The sequence below is a fragment of the Canis aureus genome, chromosome 9 (genome assembly GCF_053574225.1).
Source record: "Canis aureus isolate CA01 chromosome 9, VMU_Caureus_v.1.0, whole genome shotgun sequence".
Taxonomy (NCBI): domain Eukaryota; kingdom Metazoa; phylum Chordata; class Mammalia; order Carnivora; family Canidae; genus Canis; species Canis aureus.
The window spans coordinates 7,616,382-7,642,324 of NC_135619.1; the positions used below are offsets into that span (position 1 = coordinate 7,616,382).

General features: G+C 54.1%; 1 protein-coding gene across 3 annotated transcripts; it reads left to right on the plus strand.

The window, feature by feature from the left end:
- Positions 1 to 4,276: 4,276 nt before the first annotated feature.
- NYNRIN (NYN domain and retroviral integrase containing) lies at positions 4,277 to 24,931 on the plus strand. Of its 3 annotated transcripts, XM_077908786.1 has the most exons (9): positions 4,415 to 4,556; positions 4,790 to 4,890; positions 13,499 to 14,166; positions 14,286 to 15,902; positions 16,781 to 16,911; positions 17,054 to 17,150; positions 18,816 to 18,917; positions 19,141 to 19,242; positions 20,358 to 24,931. In XM_077908786.1, the coding sequence occupies exons 3-9, from the start codon at positions 13,655 to 13,657 to the stop codon at positions 23,209 to 23,211; spliced, it is 5,415 nt and encodes a 1,804-aa protein (XP_077764912.1). In that variant the 5' UTR covers positions 4,415 to 4,556; positions 4,790 to 4,890; positions 13,499 to 13,654; the 3' UTR covers positions 23,212 to 24,931. The 3 variants fall into 3 exon arrangements, with proteins under 3 accessions (XP_077764911.1, XP_077764912.1, XP_077764913.1); XM_077908785.1 differs by lacking the exon at positions 4,790 to 4,890 and having other exon boundaries at positions 4,277 to 4,556; XM_077908787.1 differs by lacking the exons at positions 4,415 to 4,556; positions 4,790 to 4,890 and adding an exon at positions 4,934 to 5,071.
- The last annotated feature ends 1,012 nt before the right edge of the window (positions 24,932 to 25,943 follow it).

The following is a 25,943-nucleotide window of genomic DNA, read 5'->3' on the forward strand; positions in this document are numbered from 1 at the left end:
AAATATATCTTCACTGACTGAAAGGCTATCTTTGTCATATTCTGAATTTCAGGGTTCAGTTGCTCTTCTTTCCTACATCATTGGTCTGTTCCACGCAACAGTTTGTCTATTCACGCACCAAGTTGCTAATGTAGCTTTATATGTTTTGATTTCAAACCTTTAGCTTCCTGAACTGTGAGAGAATACATTTCTGTTGTTTCAAGCACCTCCCCCCACCTTTGTGGTAACTTGTAATGCTAATACAGGGACAGAGCTGGGATTTGAAGGCGAGTCTGAAGCGTGCCTGGGTGGCTCAGTCAGTTGAGCATCTGTCTTCAGTTCTGGTCATGATCTCAGGGTCCTGGGATAGAGCCTTACATCGGCTCCCTGCTCATCTGGGAGCCTGCTTCTCCCTCTCTCTCTGCCTCCTCTCCTGCTTGTGCTCATGCTCATGCTCATGCTCTGTCTCTCTCTCAAGTGAATAAATTAAAAAAAAAAAAAAAAAGTGAAGGTGATCTGAGTGCGAGCCTGAGCCCTATATTCTGAGTGGGAGCCAGGATATGCATTCATCCCTGTTGCTGAGAGACTATGTGAGGAAATGAGTGTATCCTCAATTTCCTTGGGCCTCATCAGCCTATCTGTGTTATAGACAAAGAGGTATGCTGGCCATTCTGTGTTCCTTCCAGTTCTCCTCTTTGCTCTCCAGCACCCTGCCCAGTGTTCAGGAGGCTGATCTCAATGGCCTGCCTCAACCCTTCTTCCTTGCCCTTTGGCTTCTGTCCAGGTTTGGCCAATGCCAGTCACTGGCAGCTAGTTGGAAGTCTGGTCCCTCCACACTGGGTGGCAACTTGTCAGTGGCTGTGCATCTTTACCTAAGGCCATAGCTCTTGTCTTGTGACCCTCTACTGCTCTGGCTCCGGTCCCTTAGTTCTTCCCCTTTCCCTTTCAGGCGTACGGTGGTAACAGTTTCCCCCACACTTACCCCAGAATCTCTCACTGGTTTTCCTTCACTCTGCCCACATCCTCATAAAGATCCATTCTTTAAACTTCCTTCAGCCATTTCTTTAGAGGGAACCATGTGCTTCCTACTGAGATCCTGGCCAATATGGAGAGCCATCACTCTCCCCCAGAGTAACTCCAGTTTCCTTGGCTCTTGCCTACACTTGCTTATTTGGAATCACCTTATGTCCTGACCATTCTATGTGCCTCTGGGAAGCTGCTTTCATTCCAATGGGAGCCCTCCAGGGCAAGCTGCTCTGGATTCTGGCAAAGTCAGGGAGAAGCCTGTCTCCCCTCTGAGTTACTCCCACACAAAGGTCCCAAGTAGGCTGCCTAGATCCCAGGGCTCCCCACCCCCATCTCCAGGAACTGGAATTGGCTTGTCTGTCAGGCTTCCAGGGCTGGCCCCTCCTTTAATCACCAAGAGCTTTCTCTTGGAGGCTTCTCATTCCTTATGCAAACAGGCTCCCGGCAGGGTGTGCTACCCTGTTGCCAGACTTGCCGAGACAGATCGAACTCTCCTTAGACTTGAGGTGAGATCCTTCTATACAAGGTTGGGAAGGTAGACTTGGGCTAGGGCAAGGAAAGCCTCTGACACAATCAAACAAGTTTAACCTAATGTTATAGGCAAGGGATCACTAAACATATTCATGCTGGGAGAGGCTTGCTTCAAAAATTAAGAGCTTTGCACATCAAAAAAAAAAAGAGATTTGCACATCATCTTGAGTACCCATTCCTGCTTTCCCTTTCGCTGAACTATCACTTCACCAGAGAGGCCCCATCGGGGCCCCCTTCATTATCACACTTTGCTTTATATCCAGTAGAATATTTATCGTCGTCTTAAATCACAGCTGTTTTCTTCTTTCTTCTCCCAGCCCACGAAGGCCAGGAGTTATCTTCGTCAATATTATACTCCCAGGGCCTGGCTTATAGTAAACGATAAATATGTGTTGAATTTGTTGAATGAGTGAATGAATTTGGCCCCGTGAATGAATTTAGATGAGGAGGCCCGAAGAGATCAAGGATTCAGCTACCTGCTTAATCGTGTGCAACTCGTCACGGGCAGTCGGCACCAGAGCCAGACTATTTAACTAAATCCACTATATCCGAGGAGAGGCAAGAGGAGGGGAATGGGTTAGCAGGGAGGGTGAGGAGAGCCGGATCCTGGCTGGTGACAGTGGGAAAGAGGGGATCTCTGGGAAAGCGTGGTGATATATTGGCCAGAGGTGAGGTGGGAACAAAAGATGAGATCTAGGAAGGGGAAAATTAAAATGTATTGGGTATCTGTTCTGTGGCAGAAAATGTGCTAACCTGTGCGGTCTGATTTACGACCTGTGCTGTAGGTATTTTTATGAGCTGAAGAAACGGAGTCACAGGAGTTTAAATAAATTACCCTCTTTTATCCATTTATCAAGTACCCGACTCCCAAACTTGACCTCTTTCCATCCTCCACAAGGCCCCTTTGAACTTGAGAACAAACTTGATCTTAAGAGAGTTTTCCTTGAAGATGCCACTGTGCATGGGGTCCACCGTCAGTTAGAAAAGGTCAACGACAGACAGTTATGCACTTATTCAGGGAAGAGTGAGGGGCAGGGGTAGGTGCCTCTCGCCGTGCTTCAGAGGAGAACCTGAATCTTGAGCAGCAAGCTTCTGATAAAGGGGTTGCAGATTGAAGTAGGAAGAGCGGAGAGGACCCAAAGTTCACCCTGAGGGTCTGCTTCAAGGTGCTATAAAGAGGCAGGACAGGGACATCAGATGGAGCACAGCAGAAGGCCACGGCGCCAGAGGCCACACAGATCACCTTTTCCTTTTCTGGATTCCAGTCTAGGAGGGGCAGCGGGAGTGGGGGTGGGCTGAGCCCAGGGGAGACCAGGAGCAGCCAACACCCTCGTCTCCCCAGCTGGGCCCTTTCCTTGCAGTGGGGTGTTCCTGGCTCCTTGCCTGCGTGGACCCAAACGCTCCACCGCGGGGCAGGCCAGATGTTCCAGGGCCGGCCCCCAATTAAAGTCCACCGCACCTTGCCCCCATAGGCACACTTGTGCCTGGTAGGATGCGGGGCTCCTTTGGGGTGCGTGTGTAAAATAAGGGTCAGTGCGGCCCCGGACCCAGGCTGGGCCCTTCCGCACGGCTGCATTCGGCGTTGTCTGGGCTGAGGATGAGTCGGGGCAGGGTGTCGGAGGGGGGTGCCCTCGCGGAGCTAGTCCCTGAGCGCCGCTGCCGAGCGCGGGCTGCGGGTCCCGGGTTGAGGGACGAACCCTCAAAGGCCGCGTGACACACCGGACCCCCTGCATCCCGAGCCTCCCCTCCGGCCATTACTCCAGCCGGCTGGCGGGGCTGACGGGGCTGGCGGGGCTGACGGGGCTGGCGGGGCTGGCGGGGCTGGCGGGGCTGGAGGGGCTGGCGGGGCTGGAGGGGCTGACGGGGCTGGCGGGGCTGGCGGGGCTGGCGGGGCTGGCGGGGCTGGAGGGGCTGACGGGGCTGACGGGGCTGGCGGGGCTGGCGGGGCTGACGGGGCTGGCGGGGCTGACGGGGCTGACGGGGCTGGCGGGGCTGACGGGGCTGACGGGGCTGGCGGGGCTGACGGGGCTGACGGGGCTGGCGGGGCTGCCGGGGCTGCCGGGGCTGACGCGGCTGGCGGGGCTGGCGGGGCTGACGGGGCTGGAGGGGCTGACGGGGCTGGCGTAAACGACGCGGGTCCGACCACTCGGGGGGCTCGCCCCGCCGCCAGCCCCGGGGGCTTCAGGAGGGTCCGGGCCGCCCGCCAGCCGCGGCGGCCCCCGGACTGGGGAGGGGGTGGCGAGGCGGCGCCGTCGCCTTCGTCGCCGTCGCCGTCGCCCTCGGCTCCCTGCCGGGTTTCCAGCCCGGAGTTTCCTCAGGCCGCGGCCTCCCCGGCTCCCCCCGCGCTCCCTTAACCCTTTCCTCGGGGGGAGGGAGTGGCCGGGTCCGCGCCTCCGGGGAGGGCTGGGAGGGGCGCGGTGGGAGGAGCCGGCAGAAAGTCCTGGAAGCCAAGCCCCCACTCCCACTCCCGCGCCCGAGCGCCCCCCTTCGCGTCCTCTTCCTTCCACCCGGGAAAGGGGAACGTGGAAGGAAATTAACTTTGACCCTGATTCCGGCTCGGGGCCTGGAGCTCGGGGGAAGGCGGAGGCTCCGAGGGCCCTCGGCGCCCCCCCCCCGCGGCCCCCGGCAGGAAGGGATCGTCGCGGGAGCCGCGGCCCACGGGGCCGGCGCGCGGCGGTGGCGGGTGGGTCCGCGTCCGCGAGCCGGGAGGACGCGTCCCGGGCGGGGGGCGCGCCGCTGCGACGGGGGGCGTGGCCGGGGCGCCTCCCGCCGGGACCCGGGTGACCCTCCGGGCCCTGCTTGCAGGGGCGGGCGGGGCCGCCATGCTCCTGTCCGGGGGCGACCCTCCGGCGCAGGAATGGTTCATGGTGCAGACCAAGTCCAAGCTCCGGGTGCAGCGGCAGCGGCTGCAAGTGCAGCGCATCTTCAGGGTCAAGCTGAACGCCTTCCAGAGCCGCCCAGACACCCCCTACTTCTGGCTGCAGCTCGAGGGGCCCAAGGAGAACATGAGCAAAGCCAAGGTAAACAGCCCGTCCCCACCCCCACCCCCTCCCCCGCCCCCAGCCAGACCCCTGTCGCGCTCCCCTGCCCCGGGGAGACGGGGGTCCCCAGAGGTCCCTCGACCTGGATTGGGCACTATGGCGGGCAGGTAGAGGGCCGATCCCCGGCCTTTTCACATCCCACTTCTTTCCCTCCGGTTCCCTTTTTCTTTTCTGCCTCACCCCCCTCTGGCGTGTCACTCCTGTCTTTAAAGTGCGCTGAGAGAGCCTCCATGGTGTGTGTTCCCCCGTGAGCCTTCCATGGCCGGGACCCCAGCGTCCAGAGCTTGCGCCTCCATCTGGGGAACAACTTAAGGTCCTGCATTTCTATGGCCTCTGCAACACCTCTTTGTTCTTCAGCAAGACTCTGGAAGGCTCAGGTCCTTCTGTCTCCTTTTAAGTCTCCTTAAATCCTGAGCTGCCCCTTGGAGCCTCTGGGAGGGCTAGGCTGGAGGGGCCCTTAGAGATGCTTCTAGAGCAATGCTGGCATTTTGCAGGTGAGGTATTGGGGACCGGAGAGGGTTAAGGGGCTTGCCTGAGCGCACAGTGTCAGGTGGGGGGTGGGTGGCAAGTGCTAGGACCAGAACCCAGGGATCTGGGCTACCTGCCCCACACTCTTGATGCCCCAGGCAGCCTCTTGCAGGGCCTGATGTATGTGAGTGTGTGTGTGTGTGTGTGTGTGTGTGTGTGTGTGTGTGTGTGTATGCAGCTGCTCTGGAAGGCAGCAGCCCTTGGGGATGGGTGGGAATCTTGGAGGAAGGCCGTGGGCTTTCAGATGAAAGGGCCTGCTGTGTGGGGCTGGGCACCAGACGGGCCTGGTCACAGTGCACCTCTCTTGCATTCTCCCTGGCTTCTCTCACAAGCTTCTCCTCCACTTGGGCCTCTCAGATTCCCTCTGACCCCCCAGTCATGGCCAAGGTCTCCCTCTTCCCCCAGATTCCCTTATCTTTTCCTGGTAGAAATGCTACAGCTTCCCTGGGTCCCAGGCCACCCACTCCTTGTGCACCATCTCCCTCCCCCCCCACTCCCCAACACACATACTGCTTCCCCAGCTGGGTCTGTACCAGTATCCTAATTGGTCAAGGCCATGGGTGGGGGAGCCCAGGATACACCGGCCAGTGGCAGGCAGGCAGGCTGGAAAGTTCCTCCCTTGGCCCCTCCACTGAGCTGCTTGGTCAGCAGTTTTTCCAATTCTGACAGAGGTGCTGGGGGAGGGAAGGGGGTGCCTGCTTAGAGAATGGATGGGCAGGAGCCTCTGTGATTCCGACTTTTCAGTAGCTGGGAGGGGGGGAAGCAGTTAACAAGAGCAGCCTTTGGAGTTGTTTTGGGTTCTTAATCTTTTCATTAATTTGAAATAGAACAACTCACCTTTTTATGGGATTTGCACTCTAAGAGGTGCCCAGCGCCCTGCCCCCTGCTTTAAATCCCAGATCAGCTTCTCCAGGCCTGTCTGCTCCTGTTCCCACTGCTGCCTCAGGGTTCCTTGGGCCATTGATCCCTCCTTCACCAGTAACCCTACTAATGTAACCAGTGGCTCCCTCAATTCCCTTACCCTGTCACCTCATTTCCCTTTGTCTTCCCTCGGGGAAGGGCCCTGTTTAAAATAGAAACACAGCATGAGGGGCTTCTGGGTAAGTCCCTCTCTTGCACAGAATGAGCAGAAAGAAGAGATGGTTGGAGGTTTGGAGCAGAAGATTAGGGAAGGTGGGAGGATAAGGCTTTGTCCCAGGAGTTAGGAGATCTGGGCTCAACCTTTTGTCACCAAGCTGTGTCTGGGACAGAGGGGTGTGGCAGCGAGAGTTTGAGATCTGGGTTTGCTACCCTTTAACTGGGTGACCTGGGTCAAATAATTTACTCTCCCTTGAGCCTATTTTCTCATCTATAAAATATGACACCCACATCATGGAAGGGTTGTGAGTCAGCTGAAATAATGCATTCTTAAGTACGCTCGCAAATTGGAGAGCTATGGGGGTATAGATGTCAGTTATTACTATTTTTAAAAGATTTATTTACTTTAGAGGAGGAGAGGGCCCGAGAAAGAGGGAGGGACTCCTCAAGCAGACTCCCCACTGAGGGCTCCATGTGAGTGGGGGAGTGCCTCCATCTCCAGTTCCCAGGACCCTGAGATGGTGACCTGAGCTGAAACCAAGAGCCAGATGCTCAACTCAACCAGCCACTCAGGCGTCCCATACATGTCAGTTATTTATTTATTTATTTTTTAAAGATTTTATTTATTTATTGATAGAGATGCAGAGAGAGAGAGAGAGAGAGAGGCAGAGACACAGGCAGAGGGTGAAGCAGGCTCCATGCAGAAAGCCCGACCTGGGACTCGATCCAGGGTCTCCAGGATCACGTCCTGGGCTGCAAGCGGCGCTAAACTGCTACGCCACCGGGGCTGCCCAGATGTCACTTATTTCTGTATAACTTTTTTTTGTTTGTTTGTTTAAGATTTTATTTATTTATTCATGAGAAACACAGAGAGAGAGGCAGAGACAGTCAGAGGGAGAAGCAGGCTCCATGCAGGGAGCCCAGTGTGGGACTCGATCCTGGAACTCCGGGATCACACCCTGAGCCGAAGGCAGACCCTCAACTGCTGAGCCACCCAGGCGTCCCTATTTCTGTGTAACTTTGAAGGAGTGCTTTTGTCTCTGATTTTCAGTCTCCTTATTTATAAAGTGAAAAGCTTAAATTAAAGTAAGATTAAATGCTCTCTAGGGTCCAACAATCTGATATGTGACAATTTCTCAAGTATAAGGATGTCTGTGGCTTCCATGTGGAGGTGCTGTGGCTGACTATTCCCAGCTGTAGGGACACAGAATCTTGCATTTTGATAACATCCCATGATATACAGGTCAATGGCAGAGAGGACCTAGTGAGACCAGAAACTGAAGTATGGGAAAGGGGTGAGCATGGGGGTGGCTGGATTGTGAGGTCGGTGGGGAAACAGGCTCATCTTGAGAGAGGCCTGGGTATGTTTCTAAATTACATGCACCAGCTTTCCAGGAAGATTTCTGTAGAACTCAAAAGTGCCTTTAAATTGTTATCTTGTGGTGGGATTTAAACAATAATGAAGATATTTACTGGAAATCACCTTCCCCGGGCAGCAAAAACAAATAGTGGGGTGGCCTGGCCTCTGAGGTGAAATCAGCAAGTGTAAAGGAGGGTTTTCATAATGATCAGAGTTACCCATGGACAAGCCCTGCTCACCCTCTGTGCTTGGCCACCATGTGGGGGAGGGTTGAGCACAGAGAGACATTTCGCTCTTCTCCTTTTTTAGAGATGATGGAGGGAGGTGAAGGGGGAGCCAGAGACTGGGTTCAGGGAGCTGTGGCACAGGGTGTAGTTGGCCGACTTTTGACTTGGCTTGTCAGATGGAAGCTGATCTGTCCCCTTGCTCCACACTGTGAGCACTAACATGGAAATTGGTGGCTGAGGATATGCTGGAGCTGGCTGCTACTGACCCCCTGTTAAAATGTCAGGAAGCTTGCAAAACCAGTGGAGTCCCATTGGTAGTTTGAAATCAGCCATTGTGGGAGTATTTGTGCCATAGAAATTGTCGAATGCCACAAATCAGGGCTCTGTTCCCCTCCCCCCACCCCAGGCTGATTGATGAATACTTACCAGCACACCTAATTGTGTTTTGGGCAATTAATCTTTCTCTCTTTTTTAAAATTTAATTTTTCTTCTGTCAAGGTAATGCACAATTAAAAAGTCCAATCACTTTATTTATTCATTCATTCATTTATTCATGAGAGACACAGAGACACAGAGAGAGAGGCAGAGGGAGAAGCAGGCTCCATGCAGGGAGCCCGATGTGGGACTCGATCCCGGGTCTCCAGGATCACACCCCAGGCAGTAGGCGGCGCCAAACTGCTGCGCCACGGGGGCTGCCCTAGATATCTTTTTATTTCCTGTGTTGTAGGTGGGGATTTAGTCCCTTTACATGACCATCCCTTCTTTTTTCCCAGTATAGTTATATTTACATTTTCTGTCAAACTTGCATTTCCTTTTACCATCATTATGCCTGTGCAGGGATCCCTGGGTGGCGCAGCGGTTTGGCGCCTGCCTTTGGCCCAGGGCGCGATCCTGGAGACCCGGGATCGAGTCCCACGTCGGGCTCCCGGTGCATGGAGCCTGCTTCTCCCTCTGCCTATGTCTCTGCCTCTCTCCCTCTCTCTCTGTGTGACTATCATTTAAAAAAAAAAAAAAAAATTATGCCTGTGCATATATCATTCACATCTGGGCATTGCCATGGACTCTGCTTATGTTTTCTTACTTTTTTTATTTCATTAAGACTAGGAACTCGTTTTTAAATTTGCTTGTTTTTATTTGTAGCCGATTCTTACAACTCTGGTAGTCTCTCACTCCAGTTTTCTAGAAGGTCAATCTATGGGTTCCGGGTGTCTTTGCAGTTCCAGCTTTTTTCTTGGAGACATCTTTCTTTCTGTCTAGCCATGACTGCACAGCTGTCATCCGAGACTTCAGTTTGCTGTCATGCTTGGCATCCCTTTGTCTCTTTTCTTTGTCCGATGTCTTATTTCCTGGACCACATGTCTTTCTCTTTCTTGGGTTGGTGGAGCACATCCATTGGTCGCATCAAGTGAGAAAGATGGTACAGTGCTATAGAGTATGCTGCTGATTGCTCTCAACGTGCTTGTCTCTTGTTCTACCCTCCAGTATGAAGTAGCAGACCCCCATGCCTCTTGGTGCTGGTGGTCTTATTATTATTTTTTAAATATATATATATATTTAAGACTTTATTTATTTATTCATAGAGATGCAGAGAGAGAGAGGGAGAGGCACAGGCAGAGGCACAAGCAGGCTCCATGCAGAGAGCCTGACGTGGGACTCGATCCCGCGACTCCAGGATCATGCCCTGGGCTGCAGGCTGCGCTAAACCGCTGCGCCACCGGGGCTGCCTGGTGCTGGTGGTCTTAAAACAATGCCTGGCATATGGTAGGTGCTCAGTGATAATTTGTTGAATGGCTCAATCTATTCTAAGATTTCTCTTCACCATCATCCTGGATGGTCTTTGCTTTTTTTCCTATGTCCGGTTTCCTTTGTTGATTAGCTGGAAGATGCTCCCAGCACCTTCCTGAGAAAGGTCCCCCCCATCCTTACCCCAGAAAGATTTTGTAGGAGGTAAAATGTTGGAGGAGGTAAAATGATGTGTCTTTGCATATCTACATTGCATATATGAAGGTCACTTGATTGATAGTTTGGTATTGAATTATCAATGGGAAATTATTTTCTTTTGCCTTTTTTTTTTAAGATTTTTATTTATTTATTCATGAGAGACACAGAGAGAGAGGCAGAGACATAGGTAGAGGGAGAAGCAGGCTTCCTGTGGGGAACCTGATGTGGGACTTGATCCTGGGACCCGGGGATTCCTGACCTGAGTCGAAGGCAGATGCTCAATCGCTGAGCCACCCAGGCGCCCTGGAAAATGATTTTCCTTCAGAAGTATGGAGCCATTATGCCATTAAAGTTTTGCTTTTGAGATGGCTGAAGCTCTTCGGGTACCAGGTCCTTTGTGTGTGAAGTTTTCTCTCTGGAAGTTTGAGGTTTTCCCCACTGTTTTGAGAGTGGGGAAAGGGTTCAGTGAGACCCCTTTGTGTGGGTTTGTCTTCATCCATCTTGGGTTACTCCTGCTGTACTCTGTGGGCTCATCCATCTGGACACTCATGTTCTTCAGATCTAGAACATTTTCTGGAACTATTTTGTTGATGATTTTCACCCCTGTGTTCTCTCTTTTTCTGGAACTCCTCAGCAGACATTGAGCTTTCTGGTCTTGTTGTACTTTTTCTTATTTTTTATCCCATTCTCTAATTCTGACTTTGTTTTCTGGAGATTTCCTGAAGTTTCTCTTCCAACCTTTTTATTTTTGAATTTTTTAAAAGATTGGAAAAAAAAAAAGATTTTATTTATGTATGGGGGGGTGCACAGGCAGAGGGAGAGAATCTCAAGCAGACCCTCCACTGAGCACAGAGCCTGACCCAGGTCTACCCCACAACCCTGAGAGCATGACCTGAGCTGAAATTAAGAGTCAGACGCTTGGGCAGCCCTGGTGGTGCAGCGGTTAAGCACCGCCTGCAGCCCAGGGTGTGATCCCGGAGACCCGGGATCGAGTCCCACGTCGGGCTCCTGCATAGAGCCTGCTTCTCCTTCTGCCTGTGTCTCTGCTTCTCTCTCTCTCTGTGTCTCTCGTGGATAAATAAATAAAATCTTAAAAAAAAAAAAAAAGTCAGATGCTCAACTAACTGAGCCACTCAGGTGCCCCACTCGGTCTGCCTTTATATTTATTTATTTGTTTGTTTGTTTATTTTGTAAAGATTTTATTTGTTTATTCATGAGAGACACACACACACACACACACACAGAGCATTGCTATCATTTTCTGAGCCTTTTGAGTATTCTGCAGGGTTATTTGAGGGTGATTCTGGAAGGCACCTAATGAATGGTAGCTGACTTAGGAAAAAAGCGAATCTTAAGTCAGGTGTTAAATAATAAAACACCTTGGTTGAGTATAGACTGACATTAAACTATTTGGTGTTGCTGTTTTTCTTTAACCTACAAGTTGACAGAAGACCTGTGGGACACTGGACAATGTGTTTTTACAAATACACCACTCTTTTTCTGTGCTTATTTTGTTCCTACCTCGTTCCTACCTCTTCTTTACTTTGTCACCTTCTGGAGGAAAAAGGTCTGGGTGGGCTTTAAGCAGGAAAATTGCTCCAGGTATTTTCTGGATGTAATTGCCTATTTATTGTTCTTCTTGTTCTTCTTCTTGTTCCTCTTCTTGTTTTTTTTTTAAATTTTATTGATTTATTCATGACAGACACAGAGAGAGGCAGAGATATAGGCAGAGGGAGAAGCAGGCTTCCTGCAGGGAGCCCGATGTCCTGGGATCATGACCTGAGCCAAAGGCAGATGCTCAACCACTGAGCCACCCAGGTGCTCCTTGCCTGTTGTTTCTTTACTTTTTTTTTCTGTAAGATATAGATGGCACTGTAATTAAGACCCCAGCCTTTGGAGTCAGAGTGCCTGAGTATCCCGGCCTACAATCTGTGTAACCTTGAACCTGTGCCCTTGCTTGCTCATCTGAAAGGGGGATGGTAGTAATTTCCTTATAGGACTGAGGGAGGAATAAATGTGATCATGTGTATAAAGAGCCCAAAACAAAGTTAGTGTTCAGTGAATATTAGTTCACATTTATTATTTGGAAAAAATCTTAGTTTTTAAATATCTTTTAGTTAAAAAATATTAAACAGTTAATGGAACAATAACTATTTTAAGCTCTTTGCACAAAGAGAAAGAAGCCACCCGCAATCTTCTCCAGCACATCTCTTCATTTTTATATATTGTTTTCAAGTAATTGGAATGCAGGGGGACTGGGATGGGCATTTGTTAAGGCTTATGACTGTTACCCTACCCTTGGTCAGATTCACCCTTGCCGGACAGTGGGACCTGCTACGGTTCTGTGTGGGAGGGGTTGGTTCAGGATGTCTATCAGGTTTTAAGCTGGTTTTGGACTGATCCAAAAGGGCTCAGACTTGGGCCTAAGTGCCTAGGTGAGGTGTATTTTAGGCCCTTTGGGGAAGGGGTTAGAGGTCTGTGGCCTGATCCAGGTGGAAGAGGTAAGCATAGGCCTGAGCAGGGGGCTGGAGTGGGCTTTAGGATGGCTGCTGGAGATCTGAAATGGAGCCTTTGTTCCCTTATGCAACTGTTAGGGAAAAACAGGAAGAGGGATGACTGTCATGGATGTGGGGATATGGAGAGACAGGAGGACATGAGGGTGAATGCAATCAACATGGGTTGGCTGATGACGAGCGAGAGCCCATGCTCGCATGGAGTTCATGGGGCCATGCTGGTACAACTCAGCTGTATAGAGGAGAAACCCAACTTCTCTCATCCCAGTGACTGCTGAAGACTGAGTGTGTGAGCCCCGTAAACATGAGGACTTGGTCTGCCTGGAGAGCCAGAGGCCTTCGTTCTGGTTCAGCCATTGTGCATATCTGCGGGGTTCCCCTGGATGTTGGCCCAGGGACTTACCTCCTCTGTTCCCTCTGGGCAACAGAGTTACCATGGTTACAGGTACAGGTTGTGCTAGAGACCTTCTAGAGGGGGGATTAAGCCAGAATCCCACAAGCTTACCCTGTAGTCACTGTGCGATCGGAGGAGGTGGAAAGAGCTCTGGTTTCAGAGTCGGATGTGGATTGTGGTCCTGGTTCATCACCCTCTAGCAGTGTGTCATTGGGCAAGTGGTGTATCCCTTCTGAGCATGCAGAATGGGGATGGGCGGTGCGATGCCAGACCCTAGGCTAAGCACTTCCTTTGTATTAACTCATTGAAGCTTCATAATAGCCTGAGGAGGGGGGAACCTGTTACCTCCATTTTACAGATGAGTCGCAGGCACTGGGAGGGCACATAACTTGCCTCAGGTCACATAAGTCCCTGGCACATGGAGGATACTCAGTAGTGTGCAGTTCTTTCTCCGCTAGCTGACGTTTCTAGAACACCAAGGTAGGGCTGGACCTTAGAGGTATCTCACTTAACCTGCCATCTTACAAAGGAAGGGACAGAGGTCCTGAGAAGAAGGTACATTTCCCACAGTTAACCTACCTAACCTGTTGTAGTCAAGTTGGAACTAGAAGCGGGGCCCTCGACTGTAAGCCTAGATGGTTTCCCCTTTCCCTGGGTGCCTGTCTCATTCTGTCACAGTTCCCTGGGAAGAAACGAATGTGTGAGGAGGTAGGACCAGCAGAGAGGGGCTGGCCTTGGGGGTAGCATTTGGATTATGGTAGGCAAGGGGAGGGCGTGTTCTTGCTGAAGGGCCGGCCTTGGGAGTGGGCAGTGCCAGCCAGTGAGTGCAGGCCCATAAAGGGATGACTTCTTTGTGTTTGCTCTCCTCACTGTGGCTTTAGGAGTATCTGAAGGGCCTGTGCAGTCCGGAGCTGTGGAAGGAGGTTCGCTACCCGCAGGCCCTGCACTGCGCCTTCCTTGGGGCCCAGGGCCTCTTTCTCGACTGTCTCTGCTGGAGCACCCTGGCCTACCTGGTGCCTGGTCCCCCCGGCTCCCTGATGGTCGGGGGGCTGACGGAGTCTTTCATCATGACCCAGAACTGGCTGGAAGAGCTGGTGGGGAGGCTGCGCTGGGGCCCTGCCGCTCTGCTCACCCCTCGGGGGATCTGGGAGGCTGAGGTGACCAGGGCGTTCGGGGCCCTGGTCTGGATCCGTGGTGACCAGTATGCAGGGGATCTGCTGCAGCTGCCCCCAGCGGTCCAAGAGCTGCTGCTGAGCCTGGTGCGGGATGCTGCGGGCAAGGAAGACATCATCGAGTGGCTTGGCCGCATTGGCACCTCTGAGTCCCGCTCTGACCCCGAGGTCCTGATCTGCCCTCCCCACCAGCAGAAGGAAGGCCCGGCTATGGTGTCTGTGGGAGACGGTCCTGGGCCCTTCCTGGAGGTGGGGGCCTTCCAGAACAAGAGTCTAGAACACTCAAAGAGATTGACCAGCCTGGGAGCCACCAGGGCCCTGGTCTCAGGCACCCCAGGCCAGAACATACAGCAAGAAACAACCAACCAGCTGGTACGGTAAGTTCTGAAGAATGTGTCTGGCTTTTCCAATCCTGTTCGTGCTCCCCCACCCCAAGGAAGTAGTTGGGGACTTAAGCGGTCTAACCACCTTTCCAACAAACTTGGGCTTCTTCCAGAGTCGATTCCAACAGCCATGGTGGTACGGACAGCCCTCGAGAGGAAGGCCCAGCGCGTGCCACCGGCAGCCAGGACTCTGCAAACCACACACAGGCCCTGTCCCAGCCAAGGCAGGGCCAGAGAGTGGAAGACAAACTCCCCTTCCAGCCTCCTGTGTCAGCCCTGGGTGTGTGCCCACCCTGGAAGGCCTGGACCCCAGGGCCAGCCTTTGGGCCCTTGTGGCCGGGTGCCATTGCCGCCACCTTCTGGAGGATCAATGAGCTGCACTCCCTCCACCTGGCTTGGCTGCTGTCCCAGGCATGCTTCAGTTTCCCCTTCTGGCAGAGGCCACTGGGCCCCATTCAGTTCAAGCTGCCAGGCCAGAACCCTTTGCCCTTAAATCTCGAGTGGAAGCAGAAGGAGCTGGTTCCTTTGCCCAGCATGGGAAGCCCAGACTGCAGACCAGATGGGGGACCAGGAGGAGATGCAGCCCTACAGAGTTGCCCAAGGCCAGAGACCCCCCAGAAGGTCATGAGTTTATTGGTGGTCTCAGGGGCCTCAGTAAAGGACAAGACCAGCCCAGGACTTCCACAGATAGGGCCACCCTTGACCTCTGTACCCCAGCTGCAAACTGGAAGTGAGCCAGGGGATCAAGGAAGCCTGCAGTGGGATTGTAAGGGGCCAGAAGAGGGGCCCTTTCCAGCACTGCCAATTGAGCAAGGAGTGTCTACACCTCAGGGGAGGCCCGTGGCTCAAGGGGGGCTGACCCCTCAGTCAGTACCCGATGCTCAAACAGTGCCTGAAACTCTCGAAGTGCCCATGGCTGCAGCAGTGCCCACAGCTCAAACCCCACCCGCAGATCAAGGGCTGTCTGCAGTCCCCAAAGTGCCTACAGCTCAGACGACGCTGGCAGTCCACACAGAACCTGCAGCTCTCGAAGTGCCTTCGGCTACAACAAAGCCAGCAGCTCAAGGGGTGCCCACAACTCAGAAGGCAGCCGAGGGTCTGCCGGTATCAGCAGCTCCCGTGGTACCTGCAACTCCAAAAGCTTCCGCAGCTCAGAAAACGTCTGCGGCAAAATCATTACCTGTAGGGCCCCAAACACCCAAAGCTCAAACTGGGCCTGCAGCTAAAACAGGGTCTGTCGCCCCCAAAGCACCTGCCGCCCCCAAAGCACCTGCCGCCCCCAAAGCACCTGCCACCCCCAAAGCACCTGCTGCCCCCAAAGCACCTGCTGCCCCCAAGGCCTCCAAAGCTCCCAAAACACCTGCAGCTCAGAAGACTCCCACAGATCCAGGGCCAGTCTTGGATGTGGCCAAACTGAGCGAAGGCCAGCCTTCGTCAAGGGGTGGTGCCTCTTTCCCAAAGGGCCAGGGGGAGGCTGAGAGGCAGGGTCCCCATTCTGGCAGCACCTTTGCTCCCAGTAGTAAGCACCCACCTCAGATGGAGGGGCTCCTGGGGGCTCGCGAGGGGACTGCAAGGCAGCAGCCTCGCCACCCACAGGCAAACAGCACAGTGACCAGCTTCCAGAGGTACCACGAGGCCCTGAACACACCTTTTGAGCTGAACCTGTCGGGGGAACCCGGGAACCAGGGGTTGCGGCGAGTGGTCATTGATGGCAGCAGTGTGGCCATGGTGTGAGTACCCACAGACGTGGGGTGGACATCTGCTCTTGACCTCTGGGTATGGGTGATGTGAGGATCCAGTGAGGAAACTGGGAGGGAGGTGGCAATGGTGAGCGGCATGCTAGGAGTGTGGGCGGAGTTGTTAAGACAGCCCTGCGAAGGGAGATTTTTGTTTTCTTTAATAGAAGCAGAAACAGGCTCAAAGAGGTGATGAATCTTGTCCAAGATTCCAGAGTCTACTAAGGGGCCTGGCCAGCCTATAGATTGGCTTCTGATCTGTCCACTGCCAAGGCCTACACTCTTGCTGCTGCAGCGCACCTGACATGGCATGGTGTCTGTCAACCCCCGGCTGGCTCTCAGTGTTGAGCCCGCACCTTATGGCCCGGCACAGTGTCCTTTATGCGGTTTTTCCTGACCGTGCCAATCAGCCTGTAGAGACGATCCTTCCGGCACGGCACTTACTGCTGTACACGTGTTAGCATAAATGTATGGAAGGCCTGTGGTCTTTTCCCACACACGATGGTAGTGATCTGTGCTGAGCACACTCCCGGCGCACAGTAAGTGCAAAGACTGTTTGCTTCCAGCCCTGAATTGACTTCTTTGTGTAGAAATTAAGTTGCCTTCTTTTTCCTTTTGCCCTGGAGGTCCCTACACACAAACATATGCGCCCCACCCCGCAAGTGCACATGAACACACACAGGGGTGAGTGAGCCCGGTAGGTGTTCACAGAATGTTTGATGATGGAGGAAAGGGAGAAGGGCATCGTTGGTGCTGGTGCAGGTGTGTGGCACTGCCTGCTGAACTGCCGGGCTTGGCTCTGAGGGAGTGGGAGAGATGCCAGGCTGCTCCTCAGGGGGAGGTTGTTCCCTCACTTCCCACCACCCCCACAGGCATGGCCTCCAGCACTTCTTCTCCTGCCGTGGCATTGCCATGGCGGTTCAGTATTTCTGGAACCGGGGCCACCGAGAGGTCACTGTGTTCGTACCTACCTGGCAGCTGAAGAAGAACCGGAGGGTGAGAGGTGAGCTGTCCCCTGCCCACTGCCGGCCTCCCCCCACCCCGGCCCCTCTAGTGTCACCATGCTTTTTCTTCCCTGCCTCTCTGTCCCTACCATGGTGTCTTGTAGCCCTTCTGAGCATCTGTCTTCTGCTTTTCACCTCCAGAGAGCCACTTCCTGACGAAGCTGCACTCCCTCAAGATGCTTTCCATTACCCCCTCCCAGCTTGAGAATGGCAAGAAGATCACCACCTACGATTATAGGTGTGCCAGTCCCAGGCCTTCTTTCTGCAGGGCTCCAGGGGCTGGGCTGGTGTGTCATGTGGAATCCTGCCTCTGCGAACTCTGGGGAGATGGAGGCCAGATGTCAGAGGGGCGTGTCGGAGAGGACGGCCTGGTGCACAGGCCCTCTGTAGGGAGAGGGAGGGAGACAGTGTGGACAGGGCTCCGAGATCGGCTCTTCCCAACACCAAGGGGGAGTCCTGACTTTGAGACTCTGCAGCTCCACTCCCTTGGTAAGCAGGCTTTCCTCCCCCATTACCTATGGCCTGAGACGCGCTTTGGATAGGACTAGCCCAGGTGACTTCTGGTACTTCCAGTGAGCTGTTGCCCAAGATGTCTGTCTGTCTGTCTTGGTACAGTTTGGGCTAAAGTTCATGTCTCAAGGAACTGCTTCACAGTCTTTTCCTCCCCTCAGCCCTGGCACTGGGAGGAGGTATGTGCGTGCGACTGTATGTGGTCAGAGCCCTGGTGGGCTCTGAAAATGGAGTTAGGCTGGCCCTGTCTCCTTGCTAAAGCCCCAGTGCCTACCTACTTGGCAATCCTAAGCACCCAGTGCTCAGCATGGCTGCAGGACTAGTACGCACAGGGGGAGCCTGTGATGCTGCCCCTGTTTGGGCAGAGAAGGCCCTGCCATAGTCACCGTCCGAGGCGGGAGATGATGCTGGGCACATGTGGGTCTTGGTGGGCACACGTGGGTCTTGCTGCCCCGAGGCACTTCTTGGGCTGGGCATTGAGAAGTTCTGTCCCTCCCCACTTTTCCCAAGACCTGGCATCTTACAGGGGCTGGGCATGGTCACCCAGGCGTCCTTCCTTTGAGAGCTAGACCGGTTGGTAAGGTCTTTAAGTGCCTCTAATTTCTGGGCTGGCTTTGAGGGAAGATGGCTCATCCGCATAGGGCCCTCTGCTGGGCACTTATGGAATGGCATGCTTGGGGCCGCCAGGATGGCAACCTTCAGGGAATGCCGAGAAGTAGGTGGCCTTTGCTTTCTTTCCTGGTCACAGCCCTCTTTCAAGGAGAGGTGGTCCTTGGAAAAGTGGATTTGTTTATTCAGGTATGTGTTTTTATATATGTTTAGGTGTATATACATACATACATAGTACACGTGTGTATGTGCCGCGTGTGTACGTACATGTAGATGTATGTATGTCTCTTGGCACGTATGGGGAATGTTGTGCCTTGGTGAAGAAAGATAATGGAATATCTGTGTGCACGCTGCGTGGCAGGCCCTGAGGCAGACACGTCAGTGTGCTGTCTCATTCAGCTTAATCCTCACAGCAATACAGTGTAGGTATCTTCTGTCCATTTTACAGACGTGGAAACTGAAGCTGCAAAAATGCATGCGTGAACATGGATGAGTATGCAGTTTCTCGTACGCGTGTCTGTGCATGCGTATGTCTGCCTGTTAAACAGGGGTCTGCGTTTGTGTGTACAGTTGGGGGTGTGCATCCAACTTCACACTCCCGGGGGCTTGTGGTGACCCTGGATGGCTGCAGAGACGAGGGGATGGGCTCCTGATCTGGCTCCCCAACCACCAAGGGCAGCATTTTTGGTCAGCACACCTCAGCGTGTCACTGCAAGTTCATTTCCCCCAGAGGGCCCCGTGAGTGAGGGTTTTTGGGTGGTGAGCAGCACCCCTCCTCCTGCAGGTTCATGGTAAAGCTGGCAGAGGAGACGGATGGCATCATCGTCACCAATGAGCAGCTCCATATCCTGATGAATAATTCCAAGAAACTGATGGTGAAAGATCGGTGAGGCGATCCCAGGGACTTGAGCTTTTCCTTCTCTGCTGATGTCAGGCAGTCTCTGGCAAGGGGGTGCTGGGTCGGGGAGAGGTGCCCTGGAGCCATGCCCACCAGCACCTCCTGGGAGGAGATACGGGTCTCAATGCCCTGTACAGACACCCAGGGGGCAATGGGCTGTAGATGAGTCAGGGCCTCCTCTATGACCATATTTCTTCTCTCTTGGCTCCAGCCTGCTGCCCTTCACGTTTGCGGGGAATCTTTTCATGGTGCCAGATGACCCCCTGGGCCGTGACGGCCCCACCTTAGACGAGTTTCTGAAGAAGCCAAACAGGTAATGGGCCGGCCTCCACTGCCTCCGAGGCCCTCCTGGGGCTGACCAGAAGCTTAGTGCTAGCCAAAGTCTGTCTAGTAGTGCTTAGCAAAGAGCAGAGTGATTTGATTTTTCAGCTCTTTGCACTTCTACCACATATTGATGCCTCCATAAGCCACTTGTGGTATGGTTTTTTAGTTTTACAGTTTTGCATGCATACTTGAATACTGCATGCACCCTTCCACAGTTGGCATCTGGACTACTCTACGTTTTATTGTTTTTTTCCCCAGATATATGCCATGTTAATGCACGTGGCTCATTTTAATGGGGGTTGTGATATTCCTTTCCATAAGTATCCAACGGACTTATTGAACTTTTTGTTGTGGGCCATTTGACATTTCCCATATTATGCTGTTGGCATCAGTGCTGCGGTGGACAGCGTCATTCTTATTTCATGGTGAACAGGGGGAGCTGTGCTAGAGTATATACGGGTGAATTTTTTCCATATCTATTATCTTTGATTCTCACACTCACAACTTGAGTTAGACATGTATGACCATTATCCTGGACCTGGCATCCACCTGCTCTGAGCAGCCTCACTGCCCACTCCACAGCTCCCAGGGCCCAGCCCGGGACTGTGGTCAGGGCCACTGCGTCCTGGGCCAGGTCCCTCAGTCTCATTTCCCTGGTTTGGGAGAAAGTGATGTGGAGGACGTTTGTCTGCTGTGCTCTCCCATGTCCCTTGTCGGGCCTCGTTCCCTGTCTTGGTCTTCCCCTGGCTTGCTCATCGGAGGGGCCGGATGGAAGTGTCAGTCATTTACCTCTTACCAAGTCATTGGCTTAGAACTGGTTGAAAATGTCACTTGGATAATGAGGTTTTGATCAGATGAGCGTCCAAGTCATAGCTGAATCTCTAATATGGAGGCCTGGCAGGTGCTGGAGCTAGAGGAGGTACCTGCGGGCAGGGTCCTGATGCAGGCTCTGCTGTGCTGCAGGCTGGCACCTGGCCAGGCTCAGGGATGCATGGCCATGGGGCAAGGCTCTGCAGATGCGCTTTCTCCCTCAGGGGCCCCCTTCCTCCTCCACTCGGCCCCTTAGCGCCTCTCCTCTGCTCTTCCTCTGCCCTTCCGGTGTAGGCTAGACACCGATGTTGGCAACTTCCTGAAGGTGTGGAAGACGCTTCCTCCCAGTTTGGCCAGCGCCTCTGAGCCGAGTGATGGTGCTGACCCTGTACCTGTGGAGAGTCTGCAGAACACAGAGGAAGTCAGGGCGGAGAAGGAGGAGAGGCAGCAGGACGGGGAGCAGAGGGAGGGGCAGGGGGTGCGGGAGCCACCTGAAGAAGATGCCCTGGACTCCTCCCTGGCATCAGTGTTCAGGGCCGAGTGCCCTTCCCTATCAGAGGAAATTCTCCGGTGCCTCAGCCTCCAGGATCCCCCCGACGGGGCCCTGGATATCGATCTCCTGCCGGCACCGGCTTCCCCCTATCTGGGCATCCCCTGGGACGGGAAGGCACCCTGTCAGCAGGTGCTGGCCCAGCTGGCCCAGCTGACCATCCCCAGCAACTTCACTGCGCTCTCCTTCTTTGTGGGGTTCATGGACTCCCACCGGGATGTCATCCCTGACTATGAAGCTCTCGTGGGGCCCCTGCACAGCCTCCTCAAGCAGAAGCCAGACTGGCAGTGGGACTGGGAGCATGAGAAGGCCTTCCTGGCTCTGAAGCGAGCCCTCGTGTCTGCCCTCTGTCTGACGGCCCCCAACGCCCAGTTGCCCTTCCGCTTGGAGGTGACCGTGAGCCAGGTGGCCCTAACGGCTGTTGTCTATCAGGAGCACTCAGGGAGGAAGCACCCCATAGCCTATACCTCAAAACCCCTCCTCCCTGACGAGGAGAGTGAGGGCCCCCAGTCGGGGGGAGACAGCCCCTACGCTGTGGCCTGGGCCCTCAAACATTTTTCCCGCTGCATTGGAGACACCCCCGTGGTCCTGGACCTTTCCTACGCCTCTAGGACCGCTGTGGGTCCCGAGATGCGGGAGGGCCGCAGGGTTTCCAAAGCGTGGTTGATCCGATGGTCCCTTCTGGTGCAGGACAAAGGCAAGAGGGCGCTGGAATTGACCCTCCTCCAGGGCCTGCTCGGAGAAAACCGACTGCTGACGCCCGCCTCCTCCATGCCTCGCTTTTTCCAGGTTCTGCCTCCTTTTTCCGACCTGTCCACTTTCGTCTGCATCCACATGTCGGGCTATTGCTTTTACCGGGAGGATGAGTGGTGCGCGGGCTTCGGCCTCTATGTGCTGTCCCCCACCAGTGCCCCCGTCTCCCTCTCCTTCTCTTGCTCCCCTTACACCCCAACCTACGCCCACCTGGCGGCCGTGGCCTGTGGCCTGGAGCGCTTTGGGCAGTCCCCCCTCCCCGTGGTTTTCCTCACACACTGCAACTGGATCTTCAGCCTCCTGTGGGAGCTCCTGCCCCTGTGGCAGGCTCGAGGCTTCCTCTCCTCGGACGGCGCCCCGCTACCTCACCCAGGCCTGCTCTCCTACATCATATCGCTCACCTCTGGCCTCTCGTCCCTCCCGTTTATCTACCGAACCTCCTACCGGGGCTCCCTGTTTGCTGTGACGGTGGACACATTGGCCAAGCAGGGTGCGCAGGGTGGCGGGCAGTGGTGGAACCTTCCAAAGGATGTGCCCGTCCCCGTAGTGTCCCCCCACACCATGGGCCAGCGGCCCGACTTGCTGGCCTTACAGCGCAGTGACAGCACACTGGCTGAGATTATTGCCAAGCTGCGGGCCGGGCAGAAGTTGCCTGGCTCCTCCCCCTTCAGCTCCGTCTTTAACTCACTCAGCCTCGACCAGGAGAGCGGCTTGCTCATGTTCAAGGGGGAGAAGAGGCCCCGGGTCTGGGTGGTCCCAAGGCAACTCCGGAGGGACCTGATTTTCTCTGTGCACGACCTTCCCCTGGGCGCCCACCAGAGGCCCGAGGAGACCTACCGGAAGCTGCGTCTGCTGGGGTGGTGGCCTGGGATGCAGGAGCACGTGAGGGACTACTGCCGGAGCTGCCTGTTCTGCATCCCCCGAAACGTCACGGGCGGCGAGTTGAAGGTGATCGAGTCCCCGTGGCCCCTCCGGTCCACTGCCCCCTGGTCCACCCTGCAGATCGAGGTGGTGGGCCCGGTCACCGTAAGCGAGGAGGGCCACAAGCATGTGCTGATCGTGGCTGACCCCCACACCAGGTGGGTGGAGGCGTTCCCACTGAAGCCCTACACACACACAGCGGTGGCACAGGTGCTGCTGCAGCACGTGTTTGCCAGGTGGGGCGTTCCCGTGAGGCTGGAGGCGGCCCAGGGCCCCCAGTTCGCGCGGCACGTCTTGGTGAGCTGCGGGCTGGCCCTGGGAGCCCAGGCGGCGTCCCTGAGCCGGGACCTTCAGTTCCCCTGCTTGACCAGCTCAGACGCCTACTGGGAATTCAAGAGGGCCCTCAAGGAGTTCATCTTCCTGCATGGCAAGAGGTGGGCTGCGTCCTTGCCCTTGCTGCACCTGGCCTTTAGGGCCTCCTCCACCCAGGCCACGCCGGTCCAGATCCTGACTGGGGGCGACGTGAGGCTGAGCGAGCCCCTGTGGTGGGAGATGAGCAGCGCCAATATTGAAGGGCTCAAGATGGACGTGTTCCTGCTGCGGCTGCTCGGGGAGCTGCTGGAGCTGCACTGGCGGGTGGCCGAAAAGGCTAGTGACAAGGCAGAGAACAGGCGTTTCAAGCGGGAGAGTCAGGAGAAGGAGTGGAATGTGGGTGATCAGGTCCTTCTGCTGTCCCTCCCCAGGAATGGCAGCAGTGCCAAATGGGTGGGCCCCTTCTACATTGGGGACCGGCTGAGCCTGTCCCTCTACAGAGTCTGGGGCTTCCCAACTCCGGAGAAGCTTGGGTGCATCTACCCCAGCAGTCTGATGAAGGCCTTCGCCAAGAGTGGCACGCCTCTGTCCTTCAAGGTCTTGGAGCAATGACCTGGTCCGAGGTCCTGGGCTTTTGCTGCTAGGCCTACCCCATCCCCGGGAAGTGGTCTCATGGTCCCCTGAGAGCCTTGGTTGTGCCTTCTGTGGAGAAGTTAGTTCACAAAGCTTTGCTGAATTGCCTTGAAGTGGGGGGGGGGGGGCAGTGTCCCTACAGAGACCTCCCCAGTTGGGGGTATTGGGAGCATCTGTCAAAGGCTGTGAGATAGAGGCCTCTGGCAGTTTCACCTTGGGGTAAGGGTAGTCCAGGCTCAGTGTCTTTCCCCAAGCATCCCCTTCGTCCTGTCACATGGGTGGAGGTATCTTACACATACTTCCCAGAACTTTACTTCTGGTGTGGCTCTGGGCCTCAAAGTCGGAACTACATTCCCTCCTTCAATGTGGACTCTTTACCTGAACTGTTCATTGGGGGACCTTTTGCCCTTCAAGGTGTCACAGCTGACACAAATTCATGAGTTTGTCACAGCCCATCCTGCATCCTGTAGCTGCTGTCCTCAGGCCAGGGTTGGCCTGCCCTGATGCCAAAGAGGGGCTGGCAGTTCTGAGCCTGAGGCTTGTAGCTGGGGTAAGAGTAGGGCCTGCCACATAGAGCATCCTGCTTGTCAGCAGGGGAAGGGCAAGGGGAGACAGCCTACCTCAGTTGGCTCCAGCCCATGGAGACCAGTCCCCATCCCCTGCTTCAGTGGCATCAACCATACAGAAATCAAGGATCTCAATGCCGAGCATGGCATCTTAACAAGCTACTTCAGCTGGACCGAGGGGCCCAGGCCTCTGTTTCAAGGGAACAGGGCATCTAAAATGAACAGTCTGGCATGGCTCTACCTCCCAACCCCACCCCAAAGCCCACGCCCTCTTTTCTCCCCGTGTCTACTGTAGCCTGCATCCCCAGACCCCGCAGTGTGTGACTGCTTCTGTTGGATCACCCCATCCCCTGCACCTGCCTTCTGCGTAGAGCAAGACCCAGCTCCCTCAGAGCCAGTCTCTGCAGAGATTATCTTGTAGGGAGAGTGAATTTCTCATAGGCATGTGTGGTTACGCTTACTCCTGTGAGTTGCTGATGCTGCCACCGACAGAGTAGTTCCAGGTGGAGGCTGGCACGCCGTGTCACTCTGGCGGGGCCTCTAAGTAGTTTATTTCTACAAAGTGGAGCCAGTCTGCTGGCCCAGCCCGGGCTGCCAACGAACTGGGCATTGCTAGAGCTAGGCGTAGCCTTCCATTGCGTTCAATCTGTGTTTTGCAGCCAAGGGAAGAGGCCCAGAGGAGGAAGTGATGTGCCCAAAGTCACAGCTAGTTGGTGGCTGAGTTGGAACCAGGTTTAAGCTTCCTGACTCTAGGTTCACTTTAAACAGGGTTCTGGCAACACGTTCAAGGGAGATAATCCTTCAGAATCCCCTCCCAATTCCCCACCTCCCAACTCTTGTAGACAAACTGCTTCGATGTTGCCCTTAAACCATTTCCAGGTATTCATTCTGTCCCGGAGAGAATGATTGGGTGACAGCTGAGAGATGGAAAAGTGAGCTGTGGGATTGTTAGCAGGTACCTTTTTTCTTTTCCCTCAGCTCCCCAGCTTCTCTAACTTCCTCCCTGCAATTGTATGCCACCTCCTCCCTCTCCCCTTCCCCTACCCCAACTGTTAACCACGTACGTTTATGACCTTATACCCTTTTATATGATTTTTTTTCATTCGATTTGTCAATAAATGGATCCAAACGGAGCCAATGTCCAGTTCTTTTTAGCTGCAGACTCAATTCTGGGAGAGGGGAGGGTGGGGGCAGTTGTGGGGTATGGCTGCTGCAGGTTTCCCAGGCTGACTTGCAGAATTGAAGGCCTGGGCTCTTTCTTTCTTTCCTTTTTCTTTCTTTCTTTCTTTCTTTCTTTCTTTCTTTCTTTCTTTCTTTCTTTCTTTCTCTTTCTTTCTTTCTTAATTTTTTTTAATTTATTATTTGTGATAGTCACAGAGAGAGAGAGAGAATGAGGCAGAGACACAGGCAGAGGGAGAAGCAGGCTCCATGCACCGGGAGCCCGACGTGGGACTCGATCCCGGGTCTCCAGGATCGCGCCCTGGGCCAAAGGCAGGCGCCAAACCGCTGCGCCACCCAGGGATCCCTCTTTCTTTCTTTCTTTCTTTCTTTCTCTTTCTTTCTTTCTTTCTTTCTTTCTTTCTTTCTTTCTTTCTTTCTTTCCTTCCTTCCTTCCTTCCTTCCTTCCTTCCTTCCTTCCTTCCTTCCCTTTAAAAGATTTTGTTTATTTATTCATGAGACACAGAGAGAGAGGCAGAGACACAGGCAGAGAGAGGAGAAGCAGGCTCCACGCAGGGAGCCCGATGCGGGACTCGATCCTGGGACTTCAGGATCATGCCCTGAGCCAAAGGCAGACGTTCAACCACCGAGCCAACCAGGAAACAGTCTGTCTTTCTTTCTTTCTTTCTTTCTTTCTTTCTTTCTTTCTTTCTTTCTTTCTTTCTTCTTTCTTTCTTTCTTTCTTTCTTTCTTTCTTTCTTTCTTTCTCTTTCTTTTCTTCTTTCTTTCTTTCTTTCTTTCTTTCTTTCTTTCTTTCTTTCTTTCTTCTTTCTTTCTCTCTTTTTAAAATTTTATTTATTTAAATTCAATTTGCCAGCATATAGTATAACACCCAGTGCTCATCACAGCACATGCCCTCCTTAATGCCCTCCAGTTACCCCCCACCTGCTTCCCCTTCTGCAACCGTTTGTTTCCCAGAGTTAGAAG

Excerpts from the sequence above, each read along its gene's own strand:
- NYNRIN (XM_077908785.1), top strand. The coding sequence starts at position 4,359 with ATGCTCCTGTCCGGGGGCGACCCTCCGGCGCAGGAATGGTTCATGGTG. Across the intron at positions 14,167-14,285 it reads ACAACCAACCAGCTGGTACG|AGTCGATTCCAACAGCCATG; the intron begins GTAAGTTCTGAA and ends GGCTTCTTCCAG. Across the intron at positions 17,151-18,815 it reads ATCACCACCTACGATTATAG|GTTCATGGTAAAGCTGGCAG; the intron begins GTGTGCCAGTCC and ends CTCCTCCTGCAG.